Raw genomic sequence first — 19,234 nt, forward strand, 5'->3', positions numbered from 1 at the left:
TCCTAATATCGTTTTTACAATTAAAAAAGTCCAGCGCGAGCTCCTGTCAGCGGGGCGGGAGGGGGCAGCAATGAGTTCGCTTCTACAAAGAAACGAACGACCATGTAGAAAAACTACAGAAGTGATTAATATGTGACCGATAGAATCTAATCTAAAGTTGTTTAAAATTCATGTGAATTTTTTTTTTTAAATCATCGAATGCCTCAATTCAGGACATTTTTTTTATCGTGCTAGCACCTACTGCAAACATGTTACTCGGAACTTTGATTATAATTTGATTTTTAAACTACCTTGTATGCTATCTATAAATCAATGCTTAATCAACTGTACAAGTTTAATGAATTTATCTTTTCATCTTAAACGAATAAAATAGTTGAAAACATAATAAAATATAGTTGTGTCCGTGCAAAATATGAATCATGAACGCGTGTTAAGGTACATGTAGAAGAACACGAACCGACCCCGGATTACTTGTCCACTCGCGCCGGTTCTCCTCAGCCATGTGCGAGGGATGATCATCATTTAAAGGTTTACTATTTGTGTGTGTGTGTGTAGGGGGGGGGGTTGATTTAAAACATTATTTGTGCAGTTTCTAAAATATTTTACATAAACAAACTAACCATTAATTTATGTCTTACATGTCCGATGTTTACGATTTGGAGTAATATCGCTCATTAATATTCATTTACACTCAAATGTTCAATTGAATAAATACAAGATGGACAAACTTTTATAGGATTAAATTAAAACAGTTCCTGTTTTTACGGCTATATTAACTCAAACACGTTCATATGCATGTAAGTGTGCGTCGCGGTGTGAGAATCTTGTGTATTACCCGCTTAATTACCGCTAGGTAGTGCAGCCGTGGCTGATCTCATCGGCCGTTGGCAAAGGATATATTACGTAAAGGTACATGTACAACGCACAGACAGGCACAGTTCAGAACCCAGGAAGATTTGAAAAGTTTGCAGTATAATGACCATACCCTATCAAATAGAATTCACTTATTTTAAACTTAAAACCCACAATTGATCTGTGTCTATTATTGCTTTAGATTGAGAATGACATTGCTTTTATTAATTAACTGAACGATTTCTTAATTGACACCCAATCGTTTAATCCATAAAAAAATTATGTGTAATTAAAACGAAACCAATTATCGAGTTCGCGGCTAAATAAACTCATACATGTATATGAGAGACACAGCTCTCGTGTATTAGATAACCGCTGACCGCTACAGCCGCGAGCATGGTGACCGATTTTCTCGGCCGCGGGCGAGGGAGAGCTTACGTAATGGTACACACACACACAGCTCTGATTCAAGGTAGATTTTAAATGCATGGAGTTAATAAATATAATGTAATGCATAGAGTTTTTTAATTCCATATTTTGTGGTTAAATAGAAAAGAAAAAGAATATTTTGTTTTCCAATTGCCGTTTTAAATGATTGTGCACTATAAGAACTTAACAACAATGACTTAAACTACTAAAAAAAGCATGTACTCCAACAAAAAAAAAAAAATCTTATAAATTAATGCCTCCTGTATAAACCAGCATACTTTCTGCGGCAACTTTATGCCAGTTGTACGCACAAAGAATTTCGTTAACTTGTCAAATGAAAACAGGTACATGTCAACATGTAAAGCTATTTACACTCATACTACACAAATCACTTACAAAATAACATTGTTACGACCTTTATGAGATCCCAACAAACAACTTTTCCAGCGACATCCATATCAAAATCCTAACCGTTTTTGAGTTATTAAGCAAAAATATTTAGGGGCTATTGGCCCTTAATTTGAGGGGCCAGCCCTTTTTTATTGGTGTCAAATGAAAGCCCTTGATATTTTGCACAACTTTTATTCTACATGTCTTAACAAAATATTTTTCGTTAAAAAGATACAAAGGAAAATATGTCTAAATTTTTGCACTTTTTGGAATCCTGTTTTTTGACCCCCTACCTTTTCCTAAATAAGGAACGTAATCCAAAAACAAAATCCGATGTATACAACTTCAATGTCTTTGTTATTCAAATTCGTTGGATTCCTATTCCCTCCTATTATAGTCTCGGAGCCTTTGTCTGGAAACCAAAGGCCCTAAAAAATTTTAAAAGGGGAATAACTCGTTAACGGAAAGGGAATTCTAATTTTTATGAATTGATGAAGATAGTGCTTTGTAAAGTCCATTAGCCCTGAGAATTTGAGCAAAAACCGTTCAGAAATGAGCACGATATGAAGCCTCAAAGTTCGCGTCTAGGAAGAAAAAAAAAAAAAAATAAGAATAATCTTAACCCGCACAATAATAGAAAGGTCTTCCGTTGGAAACGGAAGACCTTAATTTATAAATTCACAAGATTGTTTTAATAGTTTCAGCTGCAAAACGTTGAATTTGAAGAAATGGAATTGAATGTTAAAGAGGTAATTTAACTACAAATTTCATTTATTATAAGATCATGTATAAAATTATCCAGCAAAAATGATAATGAAGGTGTGATGTGCAAATTTAGTCAAACAGCCTTACTTTCTACACTTAATAGCAGATCATTTAGATTATGATGAATAATTTCAATAGCTACCCTTAATTATACTTACATAAACTGGGTGAGAACAATTAATGCTTTTAAAGAAAATTATTCACTTCATAGAAAGCATAAAATGTTCAAACTTAGTTTATACTAAGTCTTGTATAATTTATGGTAGCTTTTGAATTGTTTGATTGAATTAAGTTGCCTGAATATTTATGTTAGGATGAGGCATTACTTTATATGTTCATAGATTCAAAATGTAGGAAGAATTTATGCATAAACATGTACATGTTATTTAACTGCATGATCTGTTTCATTAACATTTTTCATTTTAAACAATATTTTATTATGTAAAAAAATATTACATACGGTAATAGGATTGGGCAGCAGGCAATCTGCCTATTTGAGCCCTCTCCTTTAACAGTCAATTTGACAAACATTGATGGTACAATGTAACAATAGAATAAAGTAGAGAAAAACAAAGGAAAAATAAGTGGAATCAAGATGCTTGGTACCGGGTATTATTTATGTACAAAATGAAAAACAGTTGTCCCCATATAGCAGTTCAGCTGTTTGAGTGACACTGTGAATAATGCATTAAAACTTAAATCTTTTGGTAGCTAATATATAATCATGTACAATCTTAAATATAGCAACATTTTTGTTATAAGGCAAACTACTGTCCCCATATAACAATAGGTCCAGAGAGATGGGATATCTAAATGTTAATTACTTATTGACTGTATAAAAACTTGCCTCTGTGCATCATAATGTGGACAGACAAAAAATAGTGATAAGCATTTTCAGATACATAACCACACATATCACAATTAGAATTTTCACACAAAAAATGATTGAATAGGTCAGCATTTAAATTGCTTGCATTATTTCTTATCTGACAATGTATAATATTTGCTTTTCTGTTTCCAAAGTCATAAAGTTTGTTTGGCTTTCTAAAGAATATGTTTTTTATGGCTTTTTTGAATGAAGACTCAGTTGGTAAAATTCTAATGTGAAGAGGTCAATTCATTCCATAATTTTATAGATGAAGGTAGAAAACTGCTCATAGAGGCAGTTGTTTTTATCTGGGGTATAACAAATTCAAAATCATCTTGGTGTCTTAGTGAGTAATTATTTTGCGGTGTACATAGCATAAGTAAATCCTGTAGATATTTGGGGGCAAGACCATGGACCATTTTATAAAATAATGTGAGTTTATGAACCTAGCTTTCTTTTATCTGATAGTAGATCAATACCCAATTCATCATATATAGAGCTGACCTGGATGAGTTACTTCTAAGACCTGATATAATCCTTGCAGCAGTTACTTGAATATCTTCTAGAAGTTTAACTTCTCTATCTGAACAATTATCCCAAACTATATCAGCATATTCTAAAACTGGTCTTATAAATGAAAAATATATTTTTTTAGAGAGCAACTACATAGCTTATATTTAACAAGTTTCAATAGGTTTAACCTTATACAAGCTTTTTCATGAATAGAATTAATATGTTGTTTCCAACCTCCATCATATTGGAGATTTACACCAAGATGGATGTGACTATCAACTTTTTGTATAAATGGACCATGGACACCAAACTGCACAGGGGGATGAGATATATTTTTTCTACTAAAATCAAGGTTTTTGGTTTTAATGGGATTAAAATCAACTGCCCATATGTCAGACCATTTACATATTTTGTCAAGATCAGAAACAAGCCTGTGTGTCATTGTCAACAATAACATATATAGAAGTGTTTCATTAACATGAAGATGCATTGTCAGTCTAAGGCACTTTTCTGGTAAACTCTGCATGGAGTTCAAAGTACATGTACATATAATTGTATACAGTGTAGTTTGTAATTGTCCAATAGAGTTTCATAGACTTACAAGACTTAGCTGCCAGTGAACAGTTATACATTATAGTGTTTGCAAAACATGTGCATCTTAAGTTATATCAAACCATGTGCATATATGTCTTCTATTATATAGACTTGCTTCAAATTTTAGGCAGAAAATTTTAATGAGCTCGTGAAAACCTACACAGATGCAGATGTGGAATTTGAACAACAAAACGGATACCTGTCATCATTTGGCCTGCAAAGAAATCCAATCACAGGTGATGGTAATTGTCTGTTCCGCTCAATAAGTTTATCCTTGTATGGTCATCAAGATAATCATCAGGAGCTAAGAAATTTGGCCGTCGAAACACTGAGAGGTAATATGCATGTTTTTCAAAATTATTTTCTAGATGATGCAGGTACAATAGATGAACAAATAAACCGTTGAGGCCAACAATATACATATGCAGGTCAAGAGTCAATTTTAGCACTGTCCATGGCTTTGAACATTAATATCTTGGTCACATTTGGAGGAGATGTACATAATCCTCAAATAACTACCTATGAAAATACTTGTTCACAAGGTCAGCCTCAACAAACCATCCATATTGCATGGAGAAGAGCTGGTGGAGGTCATTATGAGTCTATCACCAAGGTAGATACAAGTAACCAGTTCTCTTCCTTTGTCCCTAGGTTAGATCCAGTGTTTTACCAGGTCAAGATCATAGCAATACAAAACCAAAAGGTTCACAATTTTCAAAGCCAATCAACATGCATAATTATAAATCACTAATTAGTTCTCCTCCTTCAATATCTGCACTGCACTCTTATGTTAAATCTGAGGACAGTCCACTAAGTCACAGTCAAGGTTCCAAGATGTGTCATCAGTGCAAGGTCTCCTTTAAAAAAGTAGAGAATTTAAAGAAACATGTCAAAAGGTTTCATTCTGGTCAGGGTCAAGCTCCATCTGTTTGTTCTAAGCGTAAACTTCAAGCCTGTATGATTTCAACATGTTCCATGCAGTTTCAAACAGTAGATCAACTTATAGAACATGCAATAAATGTTCATGATGCTAATATTAAAGTTGAACATATGACATTTGACAATTTAGCTCAGTTTTCAGAATTCCGAAGCAATGAAGAGCTGTCCTCTAACACTAGATTCGTTCGGAGGTCAAGGCCACAGAAAAATAAAAAGGGAAATACGGTCTATACTCTAGTCTGTCACAGGAATGGGCCAGTCACTGCGCACAGGGCAAAAGGTACCAAACCAAAGACTTCTCGTAAAAAATAGAAGGGACACTGTCAAATCAATAGCCTTTGCCCAGCACGTTTTGCAGTATGTGAAACAAGTGATGGAAAGGTGGTGGTTAAGTATATCAAATCCCATACCCATTCCTTGTCATTTGAACAAAGTAAGTATTTACCTATTCCTGACAGTTTAAAATCAGAAATAACCAGTATGCTTGCTCTTAAAATTCCAATAAATAATATTATAGACAAAGTATGGGAACATTTTAGTGACAGAGAGGGTAGGGATAATTTAGATGACCTTAAGTATTATCATTTGATAGATCGAAAGAAAATTCATAGTTTGAAAACACGACTTGTAGATCCTTCAATTATTCAAGACAGTAATGATGCACTGTCAACTTCTTTAAAGGTGGAAGCTCTACGTCAAGAGTCATTCAACCCAGTCCTCCTATACAAACAACAAGGCATTGAAGATCCTTCCAAAAGACTCGCCAAGGAGGACTTTATTTTAGCCATCATGACCAAACAACAGCTGGACATGTACCAAAAATTTGCAGGCCGGATTTTATGCATGGATTCCACACATAAAACAAATAGTTATTCATTCAAGTTAATTACTCTCATGGTAGCTGATGAGTTTCGTAAAGGTTATCCTGTTGCATTTTGTATTTCTAATAGGGAAGATGAATTAGCAATATCTTTATTTCTGTCATCAGTTAAGGCTCTCTCCCCTGAAACAAAGGTCAAGGTTATAATGACAGATGATGACAATGCAGGGTGGAATGCAGCAAAGTCGGTCTTTGGTTCTGATCTTCAGCAGTTCCTTTGTACCTGGCATATTCAAAGGTCATGGATAAAAAATATCCACAATCATTTTAGGAATGATGCTCAGAAAACAGAAATATACTGTTATCTTTGTGCCATGCTGCAAGCAAGATCAGAGAATGATTTCAATAGGTATAAAGAATCATTGATCTCAAAACTTCTTACTATGAATCCTGGGTTCTTAAAATATTTGATGGATAATTACTTTAATCGTCCTGAGAAATGGTCATTGTGTTTTAGGAAAGGAATAGAATATGGCAATGTTAATACCAATATGTTTGTAGAAAGTTTTCATAACCAGCTGAAAACTATATACTTCTCAGGGAAGCGCAATAGGCGCATAGATGTGCTTTTAGACACTTTGTTAAAGATAGAGAATGACCATTTTATCAGACACCTACAACGTGTTTCTTATAACAACCCTTCTGATAGTGATGTGCATATTAAGGATAGGCATGACAGAGGTTTGGATATTGATAATTCCAGGGTTAAGCAAATTACCAGCAGTATCTTTTCATTAGATTCTGAAACAGATAATTATATTATAGAGGCCATGCTGGATGATTGCTCACAGGAACATTGTTATAGCAAATGTAAAAATTTACCATGCATAAATCTTTGCTATCACATGTATCAATGTTCTTGCAGTGATTACCACAATGGTCATATATGTAAACATATTCATAAAATTCATTCTCTTTCCAGTGTTTCAGATACTATTGTAAGAGATTCAGATGAAAATGAAGTGCAACTTTGTCATCCTGAACCAACAGCTGCAAACCCTAAAGAAAAGACATCCAAAATACAACTGCAGCGAATTGATAACCTTCTCGACGAACTTGGTCATCAGGTTAAAAATCCACAAGTCATAAAATATAGATTATCTACAATAATTAAGTCTTTAGAAAGTTTAATTTCAGGTAATAAATAAGCTTGCATGACCATCCAAGATGAAAATCCCATGAAGCTAAATCCCACCGAAAGAATTGCAGGAAACGCAAATAATATACTGCAACCAAGGTTTCACAAAACTGAAAAGAAAAGGGGGCGGCCGAGGAAAACACCACTGAAGAGACCAACAGAAGAGGATATGAAAAAACTTCTAAGGTTTATGAATATTTTTTTTTAATATACTAATCAATAATAGGGATGAATTTGCTTTGGTTAAATGATCACAGAAGATTCACTTATAAATACTTGAAATATATGTTAACTATGGAGAAATATATAAGAGAATATATACCCTACATGTATTGTAAAACTTGATCAAAATGTGACTTGTATAAAAATGCAATACTAGAAATTGATTAACAAATGCTAACTTCCATTGAATCTCATTATGACAGGAATGAAGGGGAGACTCCTACACAGACTGAGGGGGCAGCAGCAGGACCATCTCATGGCTCTGTTGCTCCCTACCCTCCACTCAGGTTGGTTCATCCCCAAGGACAACCACTGCAAGTGTCTCGGAGTGATGAACAAAATGTGTTTTCGTAAGTTACTTTGTTAATTTTGTTAATTTGATTTGTAACATGTAATTTTTTAAAGTATTATTTGTAATCACTTACAAGCACATTGAAACTACTCCTGTCAAGTGCAATAAATATGTTGAATTTATTGATGTTTTTGTGCTTATGTATGTTTATTGATTTTATTACAAAGTATTGGCCAAGGTGGACTGGGTCAACCATCTTGGATGAGAATACCACCATCTATGTTAGGCAAAAGGATAACTGTTGTCAAAGATGGAAAGCCTCAACAGATCATATTTTCAATTAATGGTACATGATTAATTGTTATACTATGAAATTTTAAAAAATGCAATAGAGAAATCTTGTAGGAAAAGTGCATGTGATACATTTTCATACATATGTTTAAAAACTTGTGCTGAAAAATAATTAAGTGTGAAAAATTATGAAAATATAATTATACTGCTGTTAATGAAATATACAACCATGTAAATGTAATAATATACTAGCTAGTGTGTAGACTTAATAAAAGTTGTATTTAATAGGTGACCAGGGAAATCCAGATCCTGATGGAGAGTGAGGGTAGAGGCAGATATGTGGCTGTGGCATTAAGTCAGTCCTGTAGTAGACTGGCAATGGCAAAAAGGTATTTCCTTAGGCCAGTGTCATCAGCTACATATTCTCTACTTGAACTTGCCGGAGATTTGGGACAGCAAATGCACCTAAATGCAACATCTAGTTTTAAATGGTGGGCTGTGGAGGGTAGAGGCAGGTATGTGGCTTTGACATTAAGTCAGTCCAGTAGCAGGCAAGTAACTTATTCGTTCTGGTTAAGCTATTTCTTACTTTGTTTCAGAAGTTAATATAATTTAACATTCATGTTCACATGTTAATTTTAAATTTTTAAAAAGAAATTTTAAGAGAGAGAGATTCTGAGAGAGAGAGAGAGAGAGAGAGAGAGAGAGAGAGAGAGAGAGAGAGAGAGAGAGAGAGAGAGAGGAGAGAGAGAGAGAGAGAGAGAGAGAGAGAGAGAGACACACACAGACAAGACAGAGAGAGAGAGAGAGAGAGAGAGACAGAGAGAGCAGAGGGAGAGAAAGGAGTTTGATGGGGTCAAAAGAACATAGAGAGATCTCTGCATGGATTACCATGGTAAAGAAATTAAGGGAATATAAGGTATGTCTTTTGTTTAGGCCCACTTAGATTAATACTAATTAAAGTGAGTTTTTCTGATCAAGAATTGTTGATTTTGTCTGTGCAATGAGTTATTTGTTTTATTGAATTATGTAATCTCAAAACTACACTGTGTGTGTGTGTAATCACAGATTGAGTTCTGCATTTTATGACTATCTATAGATACACAAACCATTGCAGTTAGGAGACTACATCTTTAAAATAAATACACATGTATTATTAAATGCTTAAGTTTATTTTTATTTATTGATAATATCTGCCTTGCTGTATACTATTACTATCTGCAGTTATTAATTTCTTAAAGTTAAAAAAAGGTTAAATCCTTCTCCATGCCATAAAGGCACATAGGGCCGGGGCTTATCCGCGGTTTTCCATGGTGCTAAGCTGATGATAGTCATTGACTCCCCCTGGATGGGACACCAGTCCATCGCAGACCACATACAAGTAGTAAGCAGTACCCAATTTCAGCTTAGTGGACTGAAACAGTAGATAAAGTGCCTTGTCTGTTTAGTGCACAACACACAACACCAAGTGACCACAGCAAGGTTTGAACCAGCCACCTTATCAGTTACTGGCCTAACGCCCATTACCATTGAGCTACGTGCTCGAGCTCCACAATGTCTTAAAATCCTTGTATTATTCTCACATTAAGCTCACATTAAGTTAAAACTTCATAACCATTCACTTCCCCATCTGTGTATGTCAAAGCTCTCCACACACTTTTTACAAACAAAATTCATATGGAAAGTAAATATTGTTGCAATGTTTCTGAAGGAAGATTATATTAGGTGCATGAGCAATGTGGACTACATACATGTAGGTTTATGTTGGTGTTTTTGGTTTTTTGTTTGTCTGTTTGTTTGATTTTTGTAGCATAATTAACTGTTTCCCAACTGAAGAAGCCCGGACAGTTAATTAGATATAAAAATTATGGAATGCTGAACGTGTATTGGTACTTATTTAAAAATTTAGTACTGTTATTTAATAAAAAAAAACAACAAAACTTCAGCATTTTGTAATAGTTTATCCTGCATTACATTTTGTTCAGTTTGACGAAGGGATGCATGTACAATATATGTACAAAATCAAGTACCAGTACTGCAGGATAAACAGTTTAACCACATGATGACCATAACAGCGCACATATCTAATTTTGGATCAATCAATTTAAGAATACAATAAAATATTTATAAAAAATTTAGAGTCTAGATATGGTTATCATGTATTTGGTACAGATACACCTTGTAGTTGAAAACAAACCAAATTGTTTCATCTCCAGCTTAAATTATATGAATAGTTATTTTATTTATGGCTACAGGTGTAATCAGTGCCAATAAAAGGGCAGAAACTTACATGGCAAATAAGATAGATTTTGATGTTTATCTTTCATTTTAAATATGATAATTTTGAAATTGATTTTAAAAACGTAAACTATAAACATGTATATTAATAAACTATATACATGTATATTAATAGGTATGATTATAGAAAATACTATCTGTCATGCCATGTAGGTCTTCGGGATTCCTAGTTGACATGAAGGTTAATTTATACCATCATAATATCGCACCCTCATTTGCAAATATTTTTTCTATAAAATTAGGATGGAAAAAACAGATTATTATAAATTGTGAACTTGACTGTCTTTTTTTTTCATGAGATACCCAGACTCATTTAAAAATGTGAGTGATGTATCAGAGCTTGTACCATACTCTCTTCCATAAACAGGTACTACTTACCGTATTTGTCTTAATGTGGTAGAGTCAGACATATGGCATTCCTACTAGCTCTGGCTTTTGCTCAATTGGTAGAGTGCTGGACTGGCGTGCCAGAGGACCCGGGTTCAAACCCCAGCAGAGGCAATAAGTGTCTCTGTTACATTAACTAATATATATAATAATTTTTTTCTGGATAATATGTAATTGAGTATTTAAATGATCAGAAATTATTATAATGATAAATCTGAGCATATATAGATTTCTTTATATCATGTTAAATATTTTTACATGTAAAATGCTGTGACAAGGGGAATAACTCTTTCATATTGTACAAATGTAGCCTGTTAAAATAATTATATTATATGAATTTATTATGTTACTGAATAATATTGATGTACATGTATATTTACAGATTGAATTAAATCACAACAATAAAAGGGAATAAAATATTCAACAACGAATGTGTCCATCATTTACATCTGTTACCCATGCAGATATTGCATTGGCTGTTTATTTTTCGGCAATGATCACCACCTTCCTAACCCACATAATTCACCATAGAGAGCATTATAGTTAATTTTTATTTGTGTATATTTGATATCAAATGATACGTGGGTGTAGTTTTCTTTGAAAACCCAGATTATTTTTAATTCAGATAACACACACTCAATTAGCTCTGTTACATGTACAGTATGTAATTGTGGCGTAACAAGAGAACTCAACTGGTGCAGTCCTTTATTACTTAAACATACCTCCGGAGAGGGTATAAAACTGAAACATAAACAAACATGATCTTAAAATCATGTTCACAGTAATCGCATTAAAACTACAGGAATGGCACACCATACTTTATCAAAACATCAGATTATCTGTACTAATTCAACATATAGATCAAATAAATTCTTTGAATAATACTGAAATGGACTTTGGTATTGGAAACATGGGCTTCTGTACACATATATAAATATGGCAGTAATGGCTTTCCATAGAAAATTTTATAGAGATAAACTGAGAGTAAACAAATATCAAATGACTAGATTGACAACATAAATGACGACAGATTTGTAACTGCATAAAAGGTATCAATAAGAAAGTGAAATCCACCCGCATGACATAAAGAATAAACACATGATAAAGGTACATATTTATCCCTTACTGTCTAGATAACACGTGCGTTGAATGCAACTACATCCATAACGTTTCAAACGATTTACTAGCACAGACAGCTTAACATATAGATTGACTGACTCTAGAAAATGAATGAAAACTTACTCTGTGGTTTTAGAGCGCCGAAAGGACTAGGTAATGAACGAAATGTGCACGGAGCACATGTAAACATTGAAACTTTCCAGAATGGCGGGGAATCACGTCTCTACTAAAATACAAACCGGACCCGGCTCGAATCCGTAATACACTACACTCCCCTCCTGATTTTGAAAAAATCACTTCTAATTAATTGACACAAATTCCTATCTATGCATCAGACAACATTCAGATAAACATTAACAAAAATGGACATAAACTGAACATGAGTATTATTGTGATTCCAAGAGAACTACTAGTTCTGTTATGGGACGTATGTACGTGGTTGTTTTTCCATTGCGCACAACTTTCAGCTCCACCTTTCTCACCCGTCCATCATCACCAGGGAACACACGCTTCACGATCCCAATGGGCCAATCGTTTCTTGCGCAGGCGTTGTCCTTCATGAGAACGACGGTTCCGACCGTAAGGTTCTGGGTGTCCGACTTCCACTTCTTACGAGGTTGTAGACTATGTAAGTACTCCGACCTCCACTTCTGCCAAAACTCCTCTGCTAGTACCTGAACGTGTTTCCACTGGCTCCTTAACATGTCTTTCCGTCCAAAATCTGGAATTGGGAAAGTAGCTGGTGAAGACTTCTGGGTCAGCAATAAAGAGGGCGTCAACAGGCAAGGCGACTCAGGGTCGTAGGATATTGTTGTCAGAGGTCTAGCGTTGACTATTGCTGTCACTTCAGCCATGAAGGTAGAGAGAATCTCATGTGTGAGATTCCCATGGTTGCGTAGGAGCATGGCATCAAGTATTCTCCGGGCTACACCAATTAAACGCTCCCATGCACCCCCCATGTGAGATGCGTGAGGTGGATTGAATACCCAAATCACTCCATTTTCTGCCAGATAGTTTTTCACAGTATGGTCTTCGGTAAACTTGGCTAGGATGGACAGGTCTTGGATGGCTCCAACAAAGTTTGTTCCCCTGTCGGACCGGAACTGTTGAACTGGACCTCTTATCGCTGTGAAACGCCTCAGTGCATTAATGAATGACGAACTACTGAGCTCTTCTATCAATTCAATATGTATGCCCCTTGTGACTAGGCAAGTGAAGAGTAAAGCCCATCGTTTATGCTTGGCTAGCCCTCCTCTGGTTCGTCTGTGGACCACCTCCCATGGACCAAAGGTGTCCACTCCAACAAAGGTGAAGGCTGGGCTGAAAGCAAGTCTGTCTTTTGGTAAGTCAGCCATCCGTTGTGAACAGAATTCTCCCCTGAGTTTTCTGCAGATAACACAGTTGTGGATGACAGAGTTGATCAGGCGTCTTGCTCCGACTATCCAGTATCCAGCTGCGCGGATCGCACCTTCTGTTAACTTTCTTCCTTGATGAAATACTCTTTGATGAAAGTGTCGCACAAGAAGGGTAGCGACATGGTGTCCCTTAGGTATGATGATAGGTTGTTTGTAGTTGTCAGTAGCTTCGCAGTGTCTCAAACGTCCACCTACTCTCAATACCCCATGCTGATCTAACACAGGACTAAGAGGAAGGAGAGTACTGTCCTTAGGGAGCTGCTTTCCCCCCTGTAGAGACTGAATTTCTGGCCCATACATCTCCTTCTGAACTTCTCTTACAATGAACTGTTCGGTTTCTGAAGACAAAGCGCAGATCTCATCCTTCAGAGTCCCACCCTGCCGTTTCTTTCTAATCTTACGTTTCAGAGCACAAATGACGAATACTAGTACTTTCCATTCTGAGAATTTCAGGAAAACGTCCGAGATAGACGATTCGTGCGGTTTAGCAGTTATTTTCAGGGTTGTAATTTCTGGTCTGATCTCTCTGTCCTCGCCTGCGTTGATGAGATCGAATGTTTCTCCGGCGGGCTGGAGTTCTGTCTTGAGGAAGTCTGGTCCCCTTAGCCAAAGGCTATTTTGTAGTGCTGCTGGTTCTAGACCTCTAGTAGCAAGGTCTGCCGGATTTTGGTTGGTGGGAACATAATGCCACTGTTCTGGGTTGCTTGAGTGTCTGATTTTTGCCACACGGTTGCTGACATAGACGTAAAACCTGCGTATTTCGTTCGTTATGTATCCAAGAATCACTTGGCTGTCCGTGTAAAATTGCATGTCTTGCAGACCTATGTGAAGTTGTTCCTGGATCATTTCTGCCAGTTCTACCGCTAAGACTGCTGCACAGAGCTCAAGACGGGGAATTGTATGTCCGCTGGCTGGTGCAACTTTTGCCTTTCCTAAGACGAAACTGATGTGGCTGGACTTGGCATCTGATAGTTTTAAGTAGGCTACAGCGCCTATTGCGTCTTTGGAAGCATCTGAGAAGATGAAGATTTCCCGACGTAGTGCTGTGTTGAAGGAGATAGCACAATACCTAAGTCTGTTAGGGAGGTAACCCATTTGTTCCAACGGGCCATCAATGACTCTGGTAGTGGATCATCCCAGTCAACAGACTTTGATGATGAAAGCATTTCTCTGAGGAGAAGTTTCCCTTGGATGACAACGGGAGCTGCAAACCCAATAGGATCAAAGACACTGTTGATCATTGACAACACACCTCGACGTGTGTAAGGCCTTGGTTCTGATGATAACTGGAACTTGATAGTGTCAGCAGAAGTGTCCCAGGAAAGGCCAAGACTTCTCTGCATCGGTAATTCGTCAGATCCAATATCCAAGTTTTTTAAGTTAGATGCCAAGTCGTTTGTGTCAAACTGTTCTAACACTGCTTTATCGTTAGAAGCAATCTTGTGCAGCCTTAGACGGCCTCCTTCATAGAGTGCGCGTTGGGTTTGTTTGATGAGCTTCACTGCTTGTTCTGTAGTTTCACACGAGGTTATCCCGTCGTCAACATAAAAATTGTCATTGACAAAGTTTTTCACATCTAGATCGGCACCTTCCACACATTTCCTCAAACCATAGGTGGCGATCGCTGGAGAAGCTGTGTTCCCAAATACATGGACAGTCATTCTGTAATCTTTAAGGGGTTTGGAAGGGTCATTTCCTTCATACCATATGAACCGTAAGTAATTCCTGTGTCCTTCGAACACATAAAAGTTGTAGAACATTTGTTCCACATCTACCGTAATTGCGATAGCCTCTGTACGAAAGCGTAGTAAGATACCTAAGAGGCTGTTGTGTAAGGGTGGTCCCTTCATCAAAACGTCGTTGAGAGACGAACCGTGAAATTTGACTGCCGAGTCGAAAACCACTCGGACACTATCTGGCTTCTTCGGATGGTAAATGCTGAACAAGGGTAAGTACCAATGTTCTGTTTTCTCATCTACGGAGGAAGCAATTTCAGCATGACCATTATCAAACATCTTTTGCTTAAACTCTAGGGTATGTTGCTGCTTGTTTGGATCTCGTTTTAGACTCAAGTCAAAGGATTTGGCTCTTTTGAGTGCTTGCTCCCTGTTGTTGGCTAAAGGTGGTCGATTCGACCGGAAGGGCAGAGGGGCTGTCCACCTTCCGCTGCTGTCTTTCGCAAAATTTGATTCCATTACTTCAATGAACCTCTTGTCTTCAATGGAAAGTCCTATGGTTTCATCCAAGCTGGTTTTCTTAAAGAGCGGCTCCGATTTCGTGTCCACACTAAGGAGACTTTCACAAGGTTCAAAGTGTGTTGAGCGTCCATTGTCTAGGATAAATGTTTTACTAACACAAACGCTGGTGGGCGGATGAAGTTTCCCAAGACAGGTTTCTCCTATAATTACCCACCCAAGCGGAAGTTTCTGGGCATAAGGAAGGCCGTTTACACCAATGCGATGATCCAAAACATGGTGTGCATCAATGAGGTCTCTTCCAATCAGGAGTTCGATGTCTGCGTCTGGTTGGAGTTCTGGGATTTTATGGGCAATATCATGGAGGTGTTGGAACTGTCTGGCAACGTGTGGTGACGGAATTTCATCTCGGTTGTTTGGGATGCTGTCACATTCGATGAGTTCTGGAAGAGTGAGGCAGAATTCGTGACCAATGCTTTCCACAACATAGTCACTTGCCGTACGACCTGATGTTCTAAACTTTCCTGAACATGAGGATAGAACATATTCCAGTGCTGGAGTGTGTTCCATAAATTTGTCAAAAAAGGAGGAGGAGGCCAAGGAACGATTGCTTTGATCATCTATTAGAGAATACAAAGTTCTTGAACAATGTGGGCGGTCTTTAGGATACACGTTGACCAGGACAATCTTGGCACATGATCTGCTGGTGTGTGCCATAGTCCCACATACTTGAGTACAAGCGGTATTTACACTGTTGTTCATTCCCTCCCCTCCATGAGCTTCCATTGCTTTCGATCGAGTTTCATGATCGTCTTCATGTAGAGCTGATGCGTGTTTATCACTTTTGCACACTACACATTTCACAGTCTCACGACAGTCTCTTCTTAGATGTCTTTGAGGGCCGCAGCAATGAAAACACAATCCGTTTTTCTTTAAGAATTCTTTCCGTTCGGTGATGGGCTTGGCTCTGAAGGAGCGACACATGTTCAATGAGTGGTTAGTACCATGAACTGGGCAAGAGTCGGGCGTCTTCGGAGAACTGTAGTATGATGGTTGAGCCTTCATCTCTGTTTTCCTGGCTGACACTTGCAAAGGTCTTGTTGTTGATCTGTTTCTATAATGAGCTGATTCTGACTCATTGACTTTCTCATAGATGAAGCTAGGGTCATTTCTGACTTTGGCTGTATTGTGTATATACTTGGAAAAAACAGAAAATGGCGGATAGGGTACGTTGTCCGCCAATTTGTATTTAGTTGCCTCTGTTGTCCACCTCTCCTGCAAGTGAGTAGGGAGTTTGGCAACTATTGGGTTGACTCCAGAAGAGGAATTATAGTAAGCAAACACAGTTACATAACTTGGATTTTTCATGATAGATTCAATTTCGGCCACTATGTCTGCTAAGTCAAACAGCTGTTTGTTGTCCTTGTTTGATAATTTAGGAAACGATGCTATTTTCCTCTTTAATGTTTCTTCTACTATCTCTGGACACCCAAAGCGATCTTCCAGACGACTCCATATTTTCTGTAGGCACTGGGAGGGGTCTCCAGTGTTGGAAGCCCTGATTCGTAAGGCTTGGTTTGATGAGTTGGGTCCGAGCCATTTCACTAGCAGGTCGACCTCCTCTGCTGGTGATACGTTGAGTTCGGACATCACGTTCTTGAAGCTTGACTTCCAAGCTATGTACATGTCTGGTTTGTCGTCGTACTTGGTCAGACGAGAAAGCAAGAGGTCCTTTTTTATCATGAATTTGGAGAATTCATTGCACATGTCTGTGTTCCAAGTGTTTCTATGTACATTAACTGTTGAAGGCACAAACGCAGGAGCATCAACGTTCATAGTGGTATGGCTGTTCTCGTTTGTTTGTTTGGCTTGGTGACTGGTGACCTGTTGAATTTCCCGTTCAGTGACCTGTGGGCTGAGATTTACTTGCTGTAGATGTTCACAAGAATCTCTCACAAACTGTTCTGTGCGTTGTCTAGTGACTTCTTCACTGATTGACGATACTTCGGATCCATCTTCTTCCTCATCGAGTAGGACTTGTATTGTTTTTACTCTCGTTTTAGCTTCATCCACGTCTCTCTAACTGTTCAACAACTTTAAGTTAGCATCTAAAGCAGCTTTTTTTATGATTAGTTCGGATTCTTGTTCCATATACTTGTGCCTCACTTTGGCTGCTTCCAGGTCTGCTTGTTGCTTGATTAAAATAGCACTAGCGCTTGATAAACGCGATCCTGCAGACTTGCTCGACTTGGACTTCTTTGATCTTGTGGATTTAGGTTTCTGTTCAATGGAGGCCTGAACGTTTTCTTCTGTAGCTTTAATTTGACCGTCGCAGGTTGAAGGGTTCTTCACTTCCTCCATCTCCGATAATAAAGCTCCAATATGTTTGATCTTCATGAAAACGCTCTCTGCTATGAGTCTTCTTGAGTAAATTTCATTAAGGCTTTCGAATGTCTTCGTTCCTTCTAGGTATGATTCCAGTTGATTCCATGTGTCCTGGTATAAAGCCGCTTGGTATTTGATGTCCGTCGTAACAGCATCTAGGAACCTTTGGTCCTTGGGAGCCTCATTTTCTACTTCCTGTAGAAGTTTGTCGATGTCTCTGCCAATGCTTCTTAGCTTTGAAGAATATTTTTCTAAAGTTTCTTCATACTGTTCTTGTCCCTTTTCCGTAAGGGATCTCACACGAGCTGATCTGTAGGTCTCAGAGTTTGAAGGTATCATCGTGTCCACGCTCTTGAAGGTCTGAGATTTTATACTGTGGCGTAACAAGAGAACTCAACTGGTGCAGTCCTTTATTACTTAAACATACCTCCGGAGAGGGTATAAAACTGAAACATAAACAAACATGATCTTAAAAACATGTTCACAGTAATCGCATTAAAACTACAGGAATGGCACACCATACTTTATCAAAACATCAGATTATCTGTACTAATTCAACATATAGATCAAATAAATTCTTTGAATAATACTGAAATGGACTTTGGTATTGGAAACATGGGCTTCTGTACACATATATAAATATGGCAGTAATGGCTTTCCATAGAAAATTTTATAGAGATAAACTGAGAGTAAACAAATATCAAATGACTAGATTGACAACATAAATGACGACAGATTTGTAACTGCATAAAAGGTATCAATAAGAAAGTGAAATCAACCCGCATGACATAAAGAATAAACACATGATATAAGGTACATATTTATCCCTTACTGTCTAGATAACACGTGCGTTGAATGCAACTACATCCACGGGCCCTGGAAGTTATTGTAAATATATTGCATGTGCATGTATAAAAAAGTAAGGGTAGGACACTCTTTTTGGGGCGAAATCGGGTTTGACGAAGTCTGGGCGTTCCTCAAACGAAATTTCGCGATAAATCGTTCAAGTATACTTTACTTACGACATATGTATACATTCGTTCCGCTCCAATGCTGTTACGTCGAAGAAAAAGGTGTTTTTATACATCCAAGTGCATAAGAATTTCGCTAGACTTAAGACTGGTTTACATCCGGTTTAATCGCAGTGAATCGAAAGATAAGTTCTGATTGGTTAATAATAAAATAAATCTGCTCGTCAATAAGGTGGCGAAACTGATAACAATTTATGGTGAGTATGTATCAAGTGTTTGAAAGGAGTTATG

General features: G+C 37.3%; 2 protein-coding genes across 2 annotated transcripts; one reads left to right on the plus strand and one right to left on the minus strand.

Moving 5' to 3' along the window:
- The first annotated feature begins 5,296 nt into the window (after positions 1-5,296).
- Positions 5,297-9,691, plus strand: LOC136274519 (uncharacterized). The gene is made up of 4 exons (XM_066081528.1): positions 5,297-7,554; positions 7,794-7,940; positions 8,110-8,228; positions 8,462-9,691. Exon 1 carries the CDS (start codon positions 5,831-5,833, stop codon positions 7,376-7,378), a length of 1,548 nt encoding a protein of 515 aa, XP_065937600.1. The 5' UTR covers positions 5,297-5,830; the 3' UTR covers positions 7,379-7,554; positions 7,794-7,940; positions 8,110-8,228; positions 8,462-9,691.
- LOC117687751 (uncharacterized) lies at positions 9,468-18,311 on the minus strand. The gene is made up of 5 exons (XM_066083257.1): positions 17,754-18,311; positions 14,605-17,666; positions 12,413-14,512; positions 11,581-11,599; positions 9,468-9,587 (listed from the first exon to the last, which is right to left on the minus strand). The coding sequence occupies exons 1-5, from the start codon at positions 18,309-18,311 to the stop codon at positions 9,468-9,470; spliced, it is 5,859 nt and encodes a 1,952-aa protein (XP_065939329.1).
- Positions 18,312-19,234: the final 923 nt, after the last annotated feature.

This window comes from Magallana gigas, chromosome 4, assembly GCF_963853765.1.
Source record: "Magallana gigas chromosome 4, xbMagGiga1.1, whole genome shotgun sequence".
NCBI lineage: Eukaryota > Metazoa > Mollusca > Bivalvia > Ostreida > Ostreidae > Magallana > Magallana gigas.

Bases quoted from the DNA above. Each gene is read 5' to 3' on its own strand.
- LOC136274519 (XM_066081528.1), top strand. From the start codon at position 5,831: ATGCTTGCTCTTAAAATTCCAATAAATAATATTATAGACAAAGTATGG.
- LOC117687751 (XM_066083257.1), bottom strand. From the start codon at position 18,311: ATGATACCTTCAAACTCTGAGACCTACAGATCAGCTCGTGTGAGATCC. The intron at 17,667-17,753 runs GTGAGGCACAAG...TTGAACAGTTAG, and splicing joins CAGACCTGGAAGCAGCCAAA to AGAGACGTGGATGAAGCTAA. The intron at 14,513-14,604 runs GTTTGCAGCTCC...ATCCACTACCAG, and splicing joins AGTGTCTTTGATCCTATTGG to AGTCATTGATGGCCCGTTGG.